Here is a 17,126-nt window from a genome sequence, read left to right on the forward strand (position 1 = left end):
AACAAAACACTTCATAATGGTTTTGTTAAGCTAAAAATTACGACCGGTTTTAAAAATGACTTGCTTGCTATTTTACTGTGTTCACGAGTATCTCTATGGAGTAACAGTGGTTTACTTTTCATCTTCCTTTAAAATTAAACATTTTTAAAACACTTGGGTTTTAGATCATATTTGTACGCGACACTGATATATTTGTGCACGTTGAATATCATTTTATCGCGAGGTTAGTTAAAAATTTTAAATTATATTTAAATATTCAAATTATAGTATTAAACAAGTGATAATGTTAATGTATTTTGCATTGTGTTCATTAGTTACTACAAAATTATATTAAATGTGATCAAGATGTATTTTATATTATAAGCTTATGCATTATAAATTGGTTATAATGGATCTCAAGATATCACACAATATTGCCCATTATAACCGATATCAATCAAAACATTTTAATCTCTTTCCATTACATTACATTTTTTACTTTCATAATGTCTAAGATATATTTTTTTTTAAATATTTGTTATTTTATAGTTAAAAAAATATATTTGATATGTTCGAACTATTTATTCATATAATAGTATACCTATTTACGGTATACAAACGGTCTATTTTTTTAAATTGTACCACAAAAACATGTCAGAATTATTTAAATGTTAATTTTTTTTTTTTAATTTTCATTCAAAAATATAAAAAGATGACACCGTTTTTAGAAAATATATTGTATCCAAATTCGTGTCTTATGAAATAAATCATAAAAGATAATTAATTGTTTACATTTCATAAAAAACAAATATTGTAAAAAATATTGCATGTTTGCTGTAAAAAAAATTTCAATAATATTATTCAATATATTCAAGGTAAGATAAGCTTATAAGTTAGTAAATATAGTTCTATATAAATCTATACAAATGTAAATTTTAAAATTTTTGTTAATTTCAAAATCTTTGATGGATGTTTAAAATATAGTCAATTACACTATTTTAGACATAAACCGGCTCATAACCAAAGTTATCATATCTTACAATTATAATTTTAAGATCAATCAAAAAAAAAAAAAAATGTAATGTATATATTATTACTTTAATTTATATATTATTATAACACAATTGATACAAGTATGAAAATATTTTGTTTAATTTATAAACAGATTTTATAGATTATTAAAAGATTTTTTTAATTTTGAAATTTACTTTAGATTTTTGTTTTTATTTTATTTGACTTTTTCTATTAACTTTTCATTGTTATTTTCATCTTATTTTAAATTTGAAAAGTGTTTACATTATAAATTTTAAATAATTATTTATCATAATTACATCTATTATGTTGCATTTCATATGGTTCTTCAAATATATCAAATATTACTTATAAATTATAAGTAGGTATTAATTTAAGGACAGTTTGATAACAATTTATTGTACATTGCTGAATTATTTTACATTTTTATTGAATTACATACATATTATAAGCACATGTACTTTTTTTTATATTTATTTAATTTTATACAAGTTTTTTTTTTAAACTGATCTACATGTTTTTAGATTCTGAGAAATAATTTACTTCCACATTTTATTCTGTTTAAAAAATATATGTATATTTATTTTTCATTAATTATTTAGTATTTTATATTTATAAAATATTTTAATTTAATATAATTGTTTTAAACTAAAAATGTGAACTTAAAAAAAACAATTGAATAATAAAAGTGAACTTGATACAGACTGACAGTTGGATATTTGTCTCCTCGTTTCACCATACTAAACCCAAATATTTTATTATATATATTCAGCCGACTGAACGAGCCATTCAATAACTGATGACTGGCAACACATTTTTAATGGTTTAAAATTCTGATGAAATATATCTATAGATTTAAAGTTTAAATCTTGATATCTATCTAATCTATATCCACAGATAGTGAAATTAATTGAAAAATTTTTAGATAATGATTTTTGATAAAACTATATCGTAAATACAACAAAGAAAGTAAGAAATAGAATAAAACATGAAATTAAATTTACCAATTATTTAACATAATATAATATTACCTGAAAATTATAGGTAAAACAGTAGGAATTCACAAATTCACAATGCTGTGCCTAATAATAAAATTGTTTGATTACATTAAGGGCTCTGAACCATTGTTCACTATACCACTAAACATATTATAAATCCAACATCAAGACATTTTTTTTTTCTAAAAATTATGATTATACTTACAATTGGTTATAATTTGAAGTTTGAACGAACTATTTATTTGATGTTGTTTAAATTGGTGAACAGAAATAATATGGTTCTGACTAAATATCGCCTCTATACTTCTGAAAGTCCAAAAGATATCTATTTTTTTTGTTACACATCCTGCGATCTAAAATTATTTTATATAATAATGTATTCATTTTTTACCAAACATGTATTATGTATAATTTATTTACTACACAGATTAAATTTTGATTTAGATTCCTTCAACACTCATGACGAAATTGAAGTTGTACTCATTTAGATATAATGTTATGATTTCGTTGACTAATTTCTTTGTCCGTTATATTTCAATTTTTCTATTTTTGTTCGATGTTCTCAATAATTTCATATTTTCGAAGAAAAAAAATTGTTGAATTTGTATAGTTTTTTTTACTGTTTAAAATTTGAATCTTTTTCTTGTTAAATATTGTACCTTAACTTTTTTCTCGTTATTCGTTATTTTGGCAATAGTAATAATAATTTCAAACGAAAAATTCCCTTTCCCTCCAAGTTTAAGTTTCAAAATCATTAATACAAAGATTTTTATAACTTTAACATTATCGTCTATTTAATATTGTATAAGTATAACATATTAAGTAAATAATTGTTTTTTTAAAAAGTATTTTCCAAATTATAACCTTTTAACAAATACTTACAAATATTATACCTATACGTTCGACATTGGTTAATAAAAATATAATGCTTACAAGTCTGAAGTCAATGTCAAATAGTACGACTAGTACGAGGATGGTATGAATTGATGAACAGAAATATGTCTGTGGTATAAATATTTTAAAATTAATCTAAATATTTTGAAAAATTTTTATGTAAAATACCTACCTAAATAATAATATAAAATATAATTGTAAAAAAGTTTTAAACTTCTTAAAAAAGAAGATTATTGAATTACAATTTACAACTAAATAAACCAAATCTATAGACTTTAAATGCCTTCAAATAATCTGTGCATTCTTATTTTTATATTTTTATATATTTAAAAAAATCAACTTAGAGGACTCTAGTATTAAATTGTAAAACGTTATAACAGTATATGCCAATATAGGTATGTACTAAAATCAATAATAATTTAATAATTGATACTCAAATCAAATTTGAGTTTGAAAATGTAATAGAAATTTCTATATATATTCTACTTGTATTGCCATTTCATGTTCACAAAAACATATAAAATATAACTTTGAACCAGTGGCGTAATTATGGGGGAAGATATGAGGATATATCCCCCTTCCCTCAGAGACTTTTTTTTTTTAAAAACAACCATAATTTTATTAAATTCCCGTAAACACTTGGCTTTAAAAGATTTTAAAATAAGAAATACAAGAATTCGTTTACGTTATTATAGTTGAGATTTGTTTTTATTTTATTAGTTTAAACTGGGATATACCTCAACAATTACAATATATGACAAGAAAATTGTACGATTCATACTTAAAAGATAACTTTTAAAACAATATTATTATATCATTTACCTCATTTAATTTATCATAACAAATTAATATATAATAGCATCATATAAGAAATGTAATGGTAAAGGGGATATACTATTACAGTTCCGGATAGACAAGGTATCGGCCCACCGAGTTTTAGTTTTTTAACCGGCCCTAAAAGGGGCCTTTTTCAAATAAAAATGTATAAATTGATCTAGATTGTACGTAGCGCACAGAGTTAAATAAATTTATTCAAATTTATGTTATGAAATAATTTCCCAAACACTTAAGATCGACATTTTTTGGAACACTCTTGAGCTATTTACAGCCTTACAGGCATAATAAATTTTCGATTTTTTTTCTATTGTCAATAAATAATTATTTGCTCTGTCAAAAAACTTGAAAATTGAATTAAAATGATTCATCATCATTATATATCATTTATAAAATTGAAAAAAATTTACCAAAATCGTGATCATTTGTAAATAATTTTGTAGTTAAAAATTCAAAAACCATTTTCTTTTTATATCTAAGATTTTAAAAAAAATCAGGTAAGTGGATATAGCTCTGCTGTTTAATAAATATTGTATGAAAAACTCGCATGATATTATGAAATCAATACATTCAACGCTCCGCTCAAAATCTAAAATGTAAAAGAATTAAAACATTTCAAAAATGCTACCATATATGAAAAATATTAATATAAACATTTTGTTAAATTGTCATGTATCAACTTACTATCAACGGGGGGCGGGGGGGGGGGGTTTGCTTAACAGTTTATAGAGAATTTTTCAAAAATCGGTTTTCAAAAAATTACCATTTTTATCACTTTTTTTGTGTTTTCTGACGCTTTAAAAAACTACTGGGAATTTTACCTCTCAAAAGTAATAACTTTAGATTCATTTTTCTATCAAAAATAATGCTAAAGTATCGAGAATCTGATCATTTTTACCACCCAAATGTTGATGACAGACAGAAAATGCTGAGTGTTAAAAAAATCTAAAGACATCACTTCAACAGTTTTGGCCTTTTTTTAAAATAATATAGTATGTATAAGATATACATTTTTAGTAGTATGTAAAATTTATGTTTTTTTTTGGAGGTAAATTTGTGTAAGTAAGTCGTTTTTAATTAAAAATAAATGCATATTTAAGCGCATATTTTTAAGATTTTTAGCACATAAAGTAGCAAGCCCTGGTAATAATATAAGACATTAACCAGTCCCTAAAATATCCAAATTTTCGTACTACACACATAGACACATAGTCCCAAATCAGTCAAATCTAAATTATACAATATACATAGTACCTATCAATTAATGATAATATGTATTTACAATAAATAATTTTATTTAAATAAAGTAGTACCTCAAAATTCAAATAAACAAATTTAAAGATTCTTTAAAAAAAATATTTGTGAAATAGAATTTTTCTTAAAAAAAATTTTTTTTGTATATAAACCATTTTAAGTGTACAAAATGCATGAAAATAATAATACATAATATCAGTAAATAAATAAAAATAAATTTAAATTACCTATATTAAGTATATAAATTATAGTTTTTTTTTTTTGATTCTTTGTGGCCGAAGAACTTTTTGATATCCTGAATTAATAGGTATTGTTGTATTAAAATTGTATAGAACATTATTATAAAGGTTATTATTATAACACACTTTTAAATTTTGTACTACACACTGCGTTTTTCGTACTACACAAAGTGTGTCGTACTACACACAATTTTAGGGACTGACATTAACTATTACAATGATCGTGCCTACGTATTTTTAATATTTTTTAACTGCTATTGTTACAAGTTGTTTGAAGCCTTGTATTAAATTTTCAAGCTTTTCTACCGAACAAATAATTTTTTATCGATATTTATAGAAAAAAAAACTAAAAAAAGTTGAAAAATTAAAATGTCAGTAAACAGCTCAAAACAAATCTAAATATTTTGAAAATTTTATCAAATATTGAAAATGGCTATATAAACATTCAGTCAAAATTTCAAGTATCTGCGGACATTTGTTTTAGAGTTACACCAAAATAAGGAAATCGCTAAAAGTGAAAATCCAATGTTGTAAAAATTTAAATTTAAAATGCTCATAAGAATTTAATTTGAATTTCCGGTGGACTTTTTATTTGTCAAAATTCAAACTTTGAATGCTTATAAAAAAGAATTGTGACTATGAATTTATTTTATTTTTCAACTGCTATTGTAAAAATATGTTAGGAGCCTTGTATTAAATTTTCAAATCTAAGAATTACAAAGAAAAACTTTTATGAATTTCTATCTAAGATGATTTAAACATGTCCGTAATTTTTACGTATTTAGTCAAAATTTGAACTTTAAATGCTTATAAAAAAAATGTTGATGGTGAAACCGTTTATTTAAAACAACTAGGTAGCTCATTTTTTACAATTTTTCAATAAGTATTTATATTTTTTTGAATAAATTATTTGAACCATAATTCTTAAAAAAATCGTTCAAAATACTATTATTGTGAATTATCAGACATCTTAGAATTCTTAGATCATTTATTATCCATTTAATTTTCATTTATTTATCATGTATCAATTTTCCATTTTTTCATTTGTCAGGTACCTACCTATGTAATAATAATCATATATTCTAATATATTAAATATAGATTTTTGTCTTTCATTTTCATTTAATACTATAAATTAATTATAAAAATGAATGAAAATTTTCTAATATAAAGCAATACTAATACATTTATAATATTTCCATATAGGTAGGTGGTAGGTACACTACGGTAAACGTTATTAAATAATAATATATTAGTTAGGTATAATACATTTCAATCTTCAGATACAAATTAGCGAAAATTCAAAATTCCAACCGACTTATGGCTAATATCATATTAAATACTTGCATAAATACGATACATTATGATGAGTTCGTTTATGAGAATACATGATAACGAGAATAGCAGCACGATAACAACATATTTTTGTTCGAGTCACGTAGGAACATTATACTCACTTTTACATCAAGTGTAGATTAGAATTTATAAGGGCATATCACTTAAAAATAATTAAACAGTTCCCGGAGCACACGTTTAATTCAGTTATTAAAAAAATATTCGAACGAGTACCTAATTGAATGTAAGTAATACGTGGATATTCGATTAATAAAATACAACAAGTTTAATCTGTATAAGTATCTATAAGTATTAAAAAAAAATTTTTTAACTAATAGAGATGAATCGGTAATTTTACTTTTGTTACATTTTTTTCATTACTTCAATAAAACATACTACAAAAGAAATAAATTGAAATAAAATGGCATGCCAAATTATTTGTTGTATATAGCCTTAATGGAAATACTAATACGTTTAAACAAGACATATAGTTATTTCTGTAGGTAAGGTACCTATTGAAGTCGTAAAAAACTTAAACATTTTTTGTCAACAATAGCTATATTATAATAGTGGTTTGTATTATTAAATAAGTGAAACTGCCATCTATTATATTTAACGACAATGCATAGTTTCCGACCATTTATTTCTATGTAGTCTAAAAGTGATGAAATGTTTTTAATATTTTTTTACTTGTTTAGTTGTATATTTATATCAAATACTAATTTAACTATTCAATTATATTAGGTACTTTAAACAGTTAATCTTAATTCTTAAGAGGACGCTACACAGGTCGATTCACTCTAGTTTTTAAATTAACGGAGCTAAATGTGATCTGCTGAGGATAAATTTGCCATTTTATGTACTTGTAAGACGAAGACAACAAGTGTCAGTGTTGCGTCCTCTTAATAATTAAAGAGGTCTTACTATAAAAAAATTCATCAAACTTTTCAAAAATGATCTATAGTTATATTTTATTATTCATTATATTTAATTAAGCAAGTAATATTTTGAAAATATTTGCAATTTTTGATATTCAAATTATTTTTCTTTGTGAAAACACTGATCTTAATATAATACCTAACTAATGAGTTATAGGGTGAGGATTTTAATGCAAAGTGCGTTTCTTTATTTCTTTATTTTTTTATTAGATAATGCTCTCCAAGTACACAATATTATTCGTCTCATGTAATGAGCAGTGACAGATATAGCGGGGGTGCAGGGGGTGCAATGCACCGGGGCCTCAAGACTGAGGTTATATTAGGCATGACAAAATAAATATTTTGTCATGATATTAGGGGCCTCAGATCAAAGTCCTATATTTTTTAAATTAACTATCAATATTTAATAATATATTATAATGAAATGAATAATTTATTTTAAGAAGTTACTGACAACTATTTATTTATAGATAGGACTGTTGCAATTTCAGATAATTCTATTTATCATTGTTATTGTCCGTTGTACAGATCTATTTTTAAACACATTACTTATAGACTTATAGTATACTAGTATAGTAGTATACACTATACGTCGTATACTGTTTTTGTATAATCTATAATCCTAACCTATCCTATCATTTTATTTTTTCGTCTAGACGATGATGGCAATGCATTACTGCCTTGTCTAGCTGGACGAACTATAGATAACCATTAACCGTTGTTATACTTTATAAATTTATTTATATAGTGAATGATATAATTTACGAATTACGGATACTCAATCAGTGTTATTGGATTTCGATCAAATTATTTTATACTTTATAATATTATTACTTATTTTTTACGTACGCTATTATGTTATTTTTTTTCATTTATTGACTAAAAACGTAAATTACTTATGTACACTATCTTTTATTGACTTTTTAAAAAAAAAGTCTAATAACAGACAGTTTGAAAGCGGAGCATCCAAAAGACGTAGAAAAAATATACAAAACAATGAATTAAAAACATATAAAGGATTAATGAATAATTTTGTATTCATAAATTCAGGTAATAATGCCCGTAATTATGCAATGCTCAATATTTTATACAATTATAAATTTTTCAATTTGTAGGTATAAATGAGCTAGTTTTTTTTTAATTATAAAATAAAGATCATAAATAGTAGATAGTATTAGTTAATAGTATTATACCTAGCTCAATCAGTTGATTGTTGTAAATTAATTGAAATTTTAGGTAATTATTATCAATGTAATTTTCTTATTTTTAGAAGTAGAACTGAAAGCACAAGATAACCCTGAATAATTGTAGTTATTACTAATGAGGAAAGTGTTTGCCAATCAAAAATTACTGTAAGTAATTTACTATTTTTTTGATTAATATTTAAGAACCTATATAAAATAATATATTTTATTTAGGTGGTGTAGAGCAAAAAGTTCAAAGTAATCATGAAAATATAGACATTTTTAATGAGTTAAATGAACAAGTTAACCAAATGAATAAAAATGAATCAATAAATAAATTTATTAATTGTAGTTTTATATAATATATTAAATATTTAAATGTTAACTTAGGTAAACTATAAGTACCTAGATCATACAAATTATGATTATGATATTTCAGTTCATCCAATTAGTTAAAAATAAAATAAACATACTAAAACTAGTAAAACTAAATCACACCAAATATTAACATTTTTCATGTAGGTTCTTTCAATCTTCAATTTTTTGTTTTTTTATTTTTTTAATTTATTTATTTCTGATATATCATTCATATAATAACAAGTATATAATAAATAATATAACAAATTTACTTAACACTTTTAAGTATGCTTGTGGTTATTTAAATATATAAAATTAAATTAAATGTAATAACAAATTTTTGTCAATACAATAGACAATTATAGTGTTTTTTGTTTTAAATTGATACCTACATAATATGAAGTTGTTGTACTAAGAATAAATTATACATTATAAATTAAGGAAAACTTTGAAAACTTTTTTGTATTAAATAAATCACAAATAGGAATTAGGTATATAGTTCAATCAAAATATAGTTAAAAATTAACTGAAATTTTAGGGAATTATAATTTATAAATGTAATTTTTTTATTTTTAGAAGAAGAACAAAAGGTACATGATCAACCTGATATTATAATTATTACTAATGAGGAAAATGTTTGCCAATCAAAAAATACTCAAAGTAGTGTACTTTTTTTGATTATTTTTTTTTTAAATTTATAAATTAATATATTTTATTTAGGTAGTGTTGAGCAAAAAGTTCAAAGTAATCATGGAAATATAGAAATTGTTAATGAGTTAAATGAACAAGCAAACCAAATTAATAAAAATGAATCAATGGAAATCCAAGGTAATTTATTGTTTATATTTTTATTAATTGTAGTTTAAATATAATTTAATAAAGTAGATGTGATCCTGCTTTATAAATCATAAAATTTATGATTGTGATATTTCAGTAAGTCAAATTAATAAATAATAAACAAACATACTAAAACTAAGTCACAAGAAGAATCAAGAAGTATTTACATTTTATTATGTATTGGTTCTTACTTTTTTTCAAACAAAGGTGTTCAATTCATTACAATTAACATTTTAGTATTGAATACAATAATAAAAAGATCATTAGTGATGGGTACCTTCAGTATTATTTTGAATTTAATGGTTTAATTTACTTTATTCAGGTCTGAACTTACTTCATGATTATCCAACTGATCAAGCACATTTTCTTGGAATAACATTAACAAGTGTAATCAAAAGATCTATTAAAATATGGACCACGTAGACCAAAAATTGAATTTCCTCGCAATGAAGACAAAAGAAAATTTTCAGTAGAATATTATTATTTATCATCAAAATCTGGTAATCATATTCCTTGTACATGGCTTTGCTATTCACCTATCCTAAATTATGTTTATTGTGAATCATGTTGGCTTTTTGCTGACAGACAATATATAAATTATAATTCTAAATGGAGTACTGGAATAGATAACTGGCAACATCTTTCTCAAAAAATATTTAAACATGAAAGTTCAATTCAACATATTGAATCTGTAAAAATTCGATCTATGTGGGCAAAGAATAAAGTTTTAGATAGTCAACTAGAAAATCAATTATCGGAAGAGGCTGCATTCTGGAGAAGTATACTGGAAAGAATTATAATGATAATTTTACATTTAACTAGTGGAAATACTGCTCTTCGAGAAAATGAAGGTAAATTTAGCTCAAAAAATCAGTTTTCCGAAGGTAAATTTTTACTAACCATTAGATTAGTTGCAAATTATGATCCCATATTGAGCAAATGTATTAATTGTGAGAAAAGCAAAATCAAGTATCTGAGTCACACAATAGTTGATGAATTAATTGGAATTTTATCTTCTGATCTACTCAAAACTATTTGTAATGAAATAAAGTTATGCTAATGTTTTTCCATTATAATGGATTCTACTTTAGATATAACTAAACTGGATCAGCTGAGTGTTATTATTCGGTATAGGTACTGTCATAAATTTTGAAGAGAAGAAACTAGGAGTTAAGGAGTCATTTGTAGGTTTTTTTGAGTTAAAACACCACTGAGCTGCTGATTATACACAGATGATATGAGAAATTCTATCAAAACTTGACTTGGATATTAACAAATGACGTGGATAAGATTATGATGGGGCATCTGTGATGAGCGGAGTCCATTCTGGCGTTCAAACTAGAATAAAAGAACTTGTTCCATCAGCTTCATATATTCATTGTTGTAGTCACAATCTTAATTTAGTAATTTCTGATGCAGCTAAATGTCATAGTAAAGTATTGAATTTTTTTGACACAGTTCAAGCAATTTTTAATTTTTTTGATAGTAGTGCGCCAAGATGGGCTCTTTTAGCATTTGGACATGATATTTCTATTAAAATTCGTACAAAAGTTCTAAAAAAAGTGTGCCCTACTAGGTGGGAAGCTCAACATGATGCAATATTTTCCTTGAAAGAATGTAATATAGATGTACTTAAATTGTTGACTCACATTATTCTAACTAGTAATAAAACATCACAAAAAACATTAGCCAATAACATTTTGTAGCTTTGAGTTTTGGTTTGTCCTTTGTGTCAGAATATGAGATTGGCCAATTATTATTGATTTTTTTGATTTTTCTATATCAGTGTTAACTGTTAATACTCCTCGAACATGTATGTTACTTTTTTTGCAGCAATGCCATGTAATTACATTTTTCTTAATGTGCTTTATAACTTCATAACATATGTAGGAGTGTTCTCAAAACATAGGTTATTTATAATTACCTATTTTGATTTTATTTAAATATATCCATTGTAGGTAAAATACTAAAATAACACTATAGCTGAAAATTTAAAAATCAAACAGTAACACTGGGGATAAGTGTAGGAAACTTCAAACTGAAAGTATTTTATGCAACAGTGCTATTCTAACCCAAGAAAAATCTTAGGAAATTTCCCCCATTAATATGTGAATAAGTGTCATAAATTGAACAAAAATAATAATTAATAGGGTATTTTGTAGATAAACTACCTATTATCTTAAAATCAATCAAATTTTTCTTAAATAGAATTAGACTCATGTATAATAAATTATATAATAATTTAAGTTGAAGTTTATATGTTTAGTGTAGGTAAAGTACTGAAGTGTATATACTAAGGTTATATACACTAGTGGATCTCAACCTTTTTATGTTGACAACCCAAAATATTTACCCAACTTTTCATGCTACCTTTTGGAAAATAAAGTTCATTAGGGTGCTACTTACCCTTCCCCACCACCTTAATTTTTTTTAAATTATCATAACTAAAAGAAACTTAATTAACTTTTTATCTTACTTATATTATTTTTTTATAACTCATATTTTGATGACCCATTAAAAATTATTCGTAACCCAAAACTGGGTAGGTTAGGTTTAGGCTAACCTAACCCTATGATTGAGAACCACTGATATACACTTTTATTAATACATGGTCCCCGTATTCCACCATAATTATATGACACATTTTTTAGTCATACACTAGGTATTAACTTCTAAGATACCTAACTTTATTATTTTTGGGTCCAAAAAATCATTTTATAGAATACTATTACTATTGTTATACAATCAATAGTATAATTAAGTAAACTTGATATTTTTATTTTTTTTAATAAACGTACAATCTATACAAATAGTACAATAAGTATATCGTATATGTGATGTAAGTAAATACCTGTTGTATAGATTGTACTATTGTACTGCTATTGATTGTATATTTATTATAGATACCCTTGATATAATTAATGTTTGTATAAATAAATAAGTAGATATTTCTTACTAGTTTCAAGAACTATAAATGAGTCACATTTTGATTTGATTTTATACTAGACTTGAAATCACTTTTCTTTTACTGATTGTCATAGACTCTACCAAATTAATCGCTTTCACATTGTATAATATTTATTTTAATGAACTATCTTATACATATTGATTTAGAGTAAGATGGTTAAGCGTGTAAGCTACCCACCATAAAATGCTACCTATCAAAAAACTATAAGCATTTAGTATGTTACCTACTGGAAAATATGACATAATTACATCTCACACTTATTCTTAATATACATAAATTATGTTATATTTTTTTATGGAAAAGTACCTGTGACTTGAGTTATTATTAAGAGTTAGGTATTCTATTTTTTAAACATAATTTTTACTAAGCCTTAAATACCTTATTAGTACTAGCCCTATTAGTAATTCTCTCATAACAAAAAACAGTTTACAATAAATTTATGATTTACAAACCAGATTATTATACATAACATAAAAAAGCATATACATTCATAATATATAAATTATTTTATTTTATTGAGCAATAAAAATTAACATTTAAAATGTCTTAGGAAATATTATATAACCTAACATTTATATAAAATTATGTTTATGATAAAGATGTTACCTAAATCAATTTCTTTAAAATATATAACACAAAAAGATACAAGTATATATACAGGGTGATTCTTTTATCAAACAACACTCATTATTTAAAAAAGTATTGACTTTTTTCAAAATATTTTTTTACATAGTTTCAAGTTGTTAAAAAACCAACGTTTTTATTAAAAAATTATATTTTTTATCCTTATCATTTTTTACTTTTTTGAATGACAACATAGAGTTTTAATTTCATATTCCAAAGCAGAATATTTTTCCAAGTATTTTGATTCATAAAAATCGAATTTAGGGCTAGTAGTTTATGAGTTATAAGTATTTAAAGTTTAGATTGGCAGAGTGGGTGGTACGGGGTAACCCTGCAAAATGTTTGCTCACTACTCCGCTTGTCTGAACTTTAAATACTTATAAAGTTATAACTCAAAAACTACTCGTCCTAAATTCATAAAAATCAAAATACTTAGAAAAATATTCTGCTTTGGAATATGAAATTAAAACTCTATGTTGTCATTCTAAAAAGTAAAAAACAAAAAAAACGATAAGGATAAAAAATATTTTGAAAAAAGTCAATACTTTTTAAAATAATGAGTATTGTTTGAAAAAAGAATCACCCAGTATATATATGAATTAATGAATAATACATTTATACCATAAATCAGTCTATAAGTTATGATTGGCCATTTTTAATATAATATTCATACATTTTATTTTAAAAAGAGCACCTATATAATTTTAAAATTCTTCATCAATAATGACATTTTCTTTAACTGTAATAATTGTGTGTCTTGATTTGGGCCAATATTTGAAAGTTGGAGTTGCATTGAAATATTCAGCAATAGTTGGATACTTACGACCACCAAATGTATCAATGAGTGTAATATGTTCAATATTTACTTTTGCAAATTGCCATTTGTGACCTAAGACAATAAAATAAAGTTTATTTTATAAATTAAAAAACATTTCTTAAATAATTAATTTACCTGGCACAAGAATGTTCCATTTACGCATAACAGGATGCCTGGTCCATAAAGCTGTTTTGGCTACATTCCATTCAGAATCAGTTTTATCCAACTAAAATTAATTAAAAAAATATTTGTGATAGAATAATTAAAATTTCAGAAAAAAATTTGATGTTCTGAGATTAGGTTAGGTACCTTAACAAACTTTCCAGTCAATGTAAGCTGTGCACATCGTGGATCTTCAGGGTCATAAGATTTTTTATTGCAATAACCAGACTGTGCCAAACTCAACACTAGAGAACATTTTTTTGTTTTCTGAAAAATAAAGAACAACCAATTTCAATAACAATACTAGCATGTCCATAATTTATTTTTATTATGACACGAAACATAGTAAATTTTACCAAATTCATTATTTAATATGTATCAATCATTTTTGACATGATGTATGGTAAACTATAATATTTACCATAACATCTTGAAATGATAAGTCCATTGGTGAAGCCATAATGTAGGGAACACCGGAACTATTATTGATTGTTCCGTCACTAACTGAATAGACCCTACCCATTGGCATACCATCCATAAATGACTGGTTTCCCAAATAAGATAGTGTTGCCCAATCTATTTAAAGACAGACATTTAAAAAATCATTTAATAGGTAAATTTATAAAATATTTAAATAAAATAATAATATAATATTTATAATATACCTATAACAGCTAAACCATAAACATAATATTTTTATAAGATAAAAATAAATTTGGTTTTATGCAATATTTTTTATAAATAATAAACATATTACACACTTTAAAAAATTCTAATATAATAGTATAGCACGTATATTAGTATAAAATATAAAATGTTAAAATGCAATATGTTATAACTAATAAGTAATAATCATTTGTATGTACATAAATACATAACTTTAAACATGTTATTTTTCTTAGATATTATAATTAATTCACAGTGTTAGGTAAATTACTTTTAAACAGTAATGAAGTTACTTTACTCGTTACTTAGAGAGAAATGTAATAAAGTTACTTTATTCGTTACTCTAATAAAATTGCAATGAAATTACTTTACTTTTCAAATTGAAAAGTGACTCATTACTTTCTCGTTACAAAAAAAATAAATATTATTTTTATATTTCTTTACAATATTATCATCATTATGCCTGGCAATAATGTTACTAGAAATACATTACTTATAGTAAATAGATATAATTTGAAAAAGAAATCAATATATTACAATATTATTATTTTATATTTATTTATGTTTTAAATTAACTTTACACAATAGTATATCTTCAAAGTTTTTGTCACTCATACGCGACCTTTTTTTAGAACAAATGTTCCCTGAAACACTAAACAACCGTTTTACAGAAGTACTGGATGGTAAAGCAGTGTTGTATTTAATAAAAATATTCTTTACTAATGTCATTTAATTCAAAATTGTGAGATCAGCTGTATAAAGAGCTTTAATAAATATATATAATATATTACTATACTAGATTGGTAAACATTTTAATACCTGCATTATAGATATATATATATATTTTTCAATTTGTAAAAGGTAGGTACTTAATAATTCGAAACTGTAACGCGTTATTCAATAGAAATTACTTATCAAAAGTAATTTCTATTACATTTTCGTTACTTGAAAATAATTCTAATGAAATTACGTAACACGTTACAAGCAAAGTAACACTGTTATAGAAACGCGTTACTTTTGTTACGTTACTACTCAACACTGTTAATTTAATATAGTTACCTATAAAAAAATTATACTTTTTTAAATAAACATTATTAATCATTAACAATTTTTAATAAAACAATTGGCACTTGGCAGTTACACATTTAATAGGTTCTTCAGTTCTTGGTTAGGTATTTATAAAATTAATTTCCTATTAAAATACAAAATAAGTTTGAAATATTACCTGAATTATGAACAATATATCTAGACATTAGGGCAATGTCCCTGACTGGTGGTGGATCCTGTGTAAAATGGAAGAACGATATGCATTCCACATTATTGTAAAATTGATTAATAAGTATTAATAGAAAAATTAACTGAACAAGAACCATTTTCGACAGTTTTATAAATTTTTTTATACTTTTAATAAACACAATACGTAACCTATTAGTGCGGCTACTCAAAAGAACATTCAATATGGTGGAATAATAAAATTATTGTGGTCTGTCGAAGTACAAAGTAGGTATTTATAGGAAATACAATCATCGATTACATGTAGTGCTATTGTGATATAAAAAACACCAATGTCACAAATGAGGAGTTCGAAAAACAAAGACAAAAGAAGGGCAATACGGGTTTAATTGTATGCGCATTATTTATTATGCTAAATTATTACTTCATTTCACAGGCCACAGCTCTAGTTGCTACGGAGTACGGAGTTTTATGCACATAAATAAATAATAATACTTAATAATAATATTGGAGTGTGCTAAATCAATAATATTATGTTGTTTGTTATTAATCTCAAGTATTGTTATTACAAAACATTAAACATACCATAGATAATAAAGAATGGATAGGCCATAATTCCTTATCATATGTTCTCAAACAATTATTTATTAAAGTAGGTGCTTTTTTTCTAATCCATGATTTTTTTTCATGAAATTTTGTATTTATTTCTAAAATATTTTTGAACATTTTATTTATAAATTTTATAAATTATAAAATATTTAAGAGTGAATAGTGCC

The 17,126-nt window shown here is 23.9% G+C and overlaps 1 protein-coding gene and 1 long non-coding RNA gene across 5 annotated transcripts; one reads left to right on the plus strand and one right to left on the minus strand.

Moving 5' to 3' along the window:
- The first annotated feature begins 11 nt into the window (after window positions 1–11).
- LOC149059078 (uncharacterized) lies at window positions 12–10,490 on the plus strand. 3 transcript variants are annotated; one of them, XR_016190378.1, is made up of 5 exons: window positions 12–223; window positions 8,773–8,854; window positions 9,620–9,703; window positions 9,764–9,871; window positions 10,203–10,490. It is a non-coding gene; the product is annotated as an uncharacterized LOC149059078 (long non-coding RNA). The 3 variants fall into 3 exon arrangements; XR_016190379.1 differs by lacking the exon at window positions 12–223 and adding an exon at window positions 6,262–6,808; XR_016190377.1 differs by lacking the exon at window positions 12–223 and adding an exon at window positions 6,850–8,552.
- Window positions 10,491–12,940: 2,450 nt separating this feature from the next.
- CREG (Cellular Repressor of E1A-stimulated Genes) lies at window positions 12,941–16,929 on the minus strand. Of its 2 annotated transcripts, XM_015516249.2 has the most exons (6): window positions 16,775–16,929; window positions 16,343–16,400; window positions 14,873–15,027; window positions 14,599–14,718; window positions 14,425–14,515; window positions 12,941–14,361 (listed from the first exon to the last, which is right to left on the minus strand). In XM_015516249.2, the coding sequence occupies exons 2-6, from the start codon at window positions 16,368–16,370 to the stop codon at window positions 14,177–14,179; spliced, it is 579 nt and encodes a 192-aa protein (XP_015371735.1). In that variant the 5' UTR covers window positions 16,371–16,400; window positions 16,775–16,929; the 3' UTR covers window positions 12,941–14,176. The 2 variants fall into 2 exon arrangements, with proteins under 2 accessions (XP_015371735.1, XP_015371734.1); XM_015516248.2 differs by having other exon boundaries at window positions 16,343–16,927.
- Window positions 16,930–17,126: the final 197 nt, after the last annotated feature.

Source organism: Diuraphis noxia, unplaced genomic scaffold, assembly GCF_037042655.1.
Source record: "Diuraphis noxia isolate RWA-SAM2 unplaced genomic scaffold, SU_Dnox_SAM2 contig0002, whole genome shotgun sequence".
In the NCBI taxonomy this organism is placed as follows: domain Eukaryota; kingdom Metazoa; phylum Arthropoda; class Insecta; order Hemiptera; family Aphididae; genus Diuraphis; species Diuraphis noxia.

Coding starts and splice junctions, on each gene's coding strand:
- CREG (XM_015516248.2), bottom strand. CDS start 16,490: ATGGTTCTTGTTCAGTTAATTTTTCTATTAATACTTATTAATCAATTT. Junction 15,028..16,342: donor ATATATTGTTCATAATTCAG/GTAATATTTCAA, acceptor GTCTTTAAATAG/ATTGGGCAACACTATCTTAT. Junction 14,719..14,872: donor TATCATTTCAAGATGTTATG/GTAAATATTATA, acceptor TTTATTTTTCAG/AAAACAAAAAAATGTTCTCT.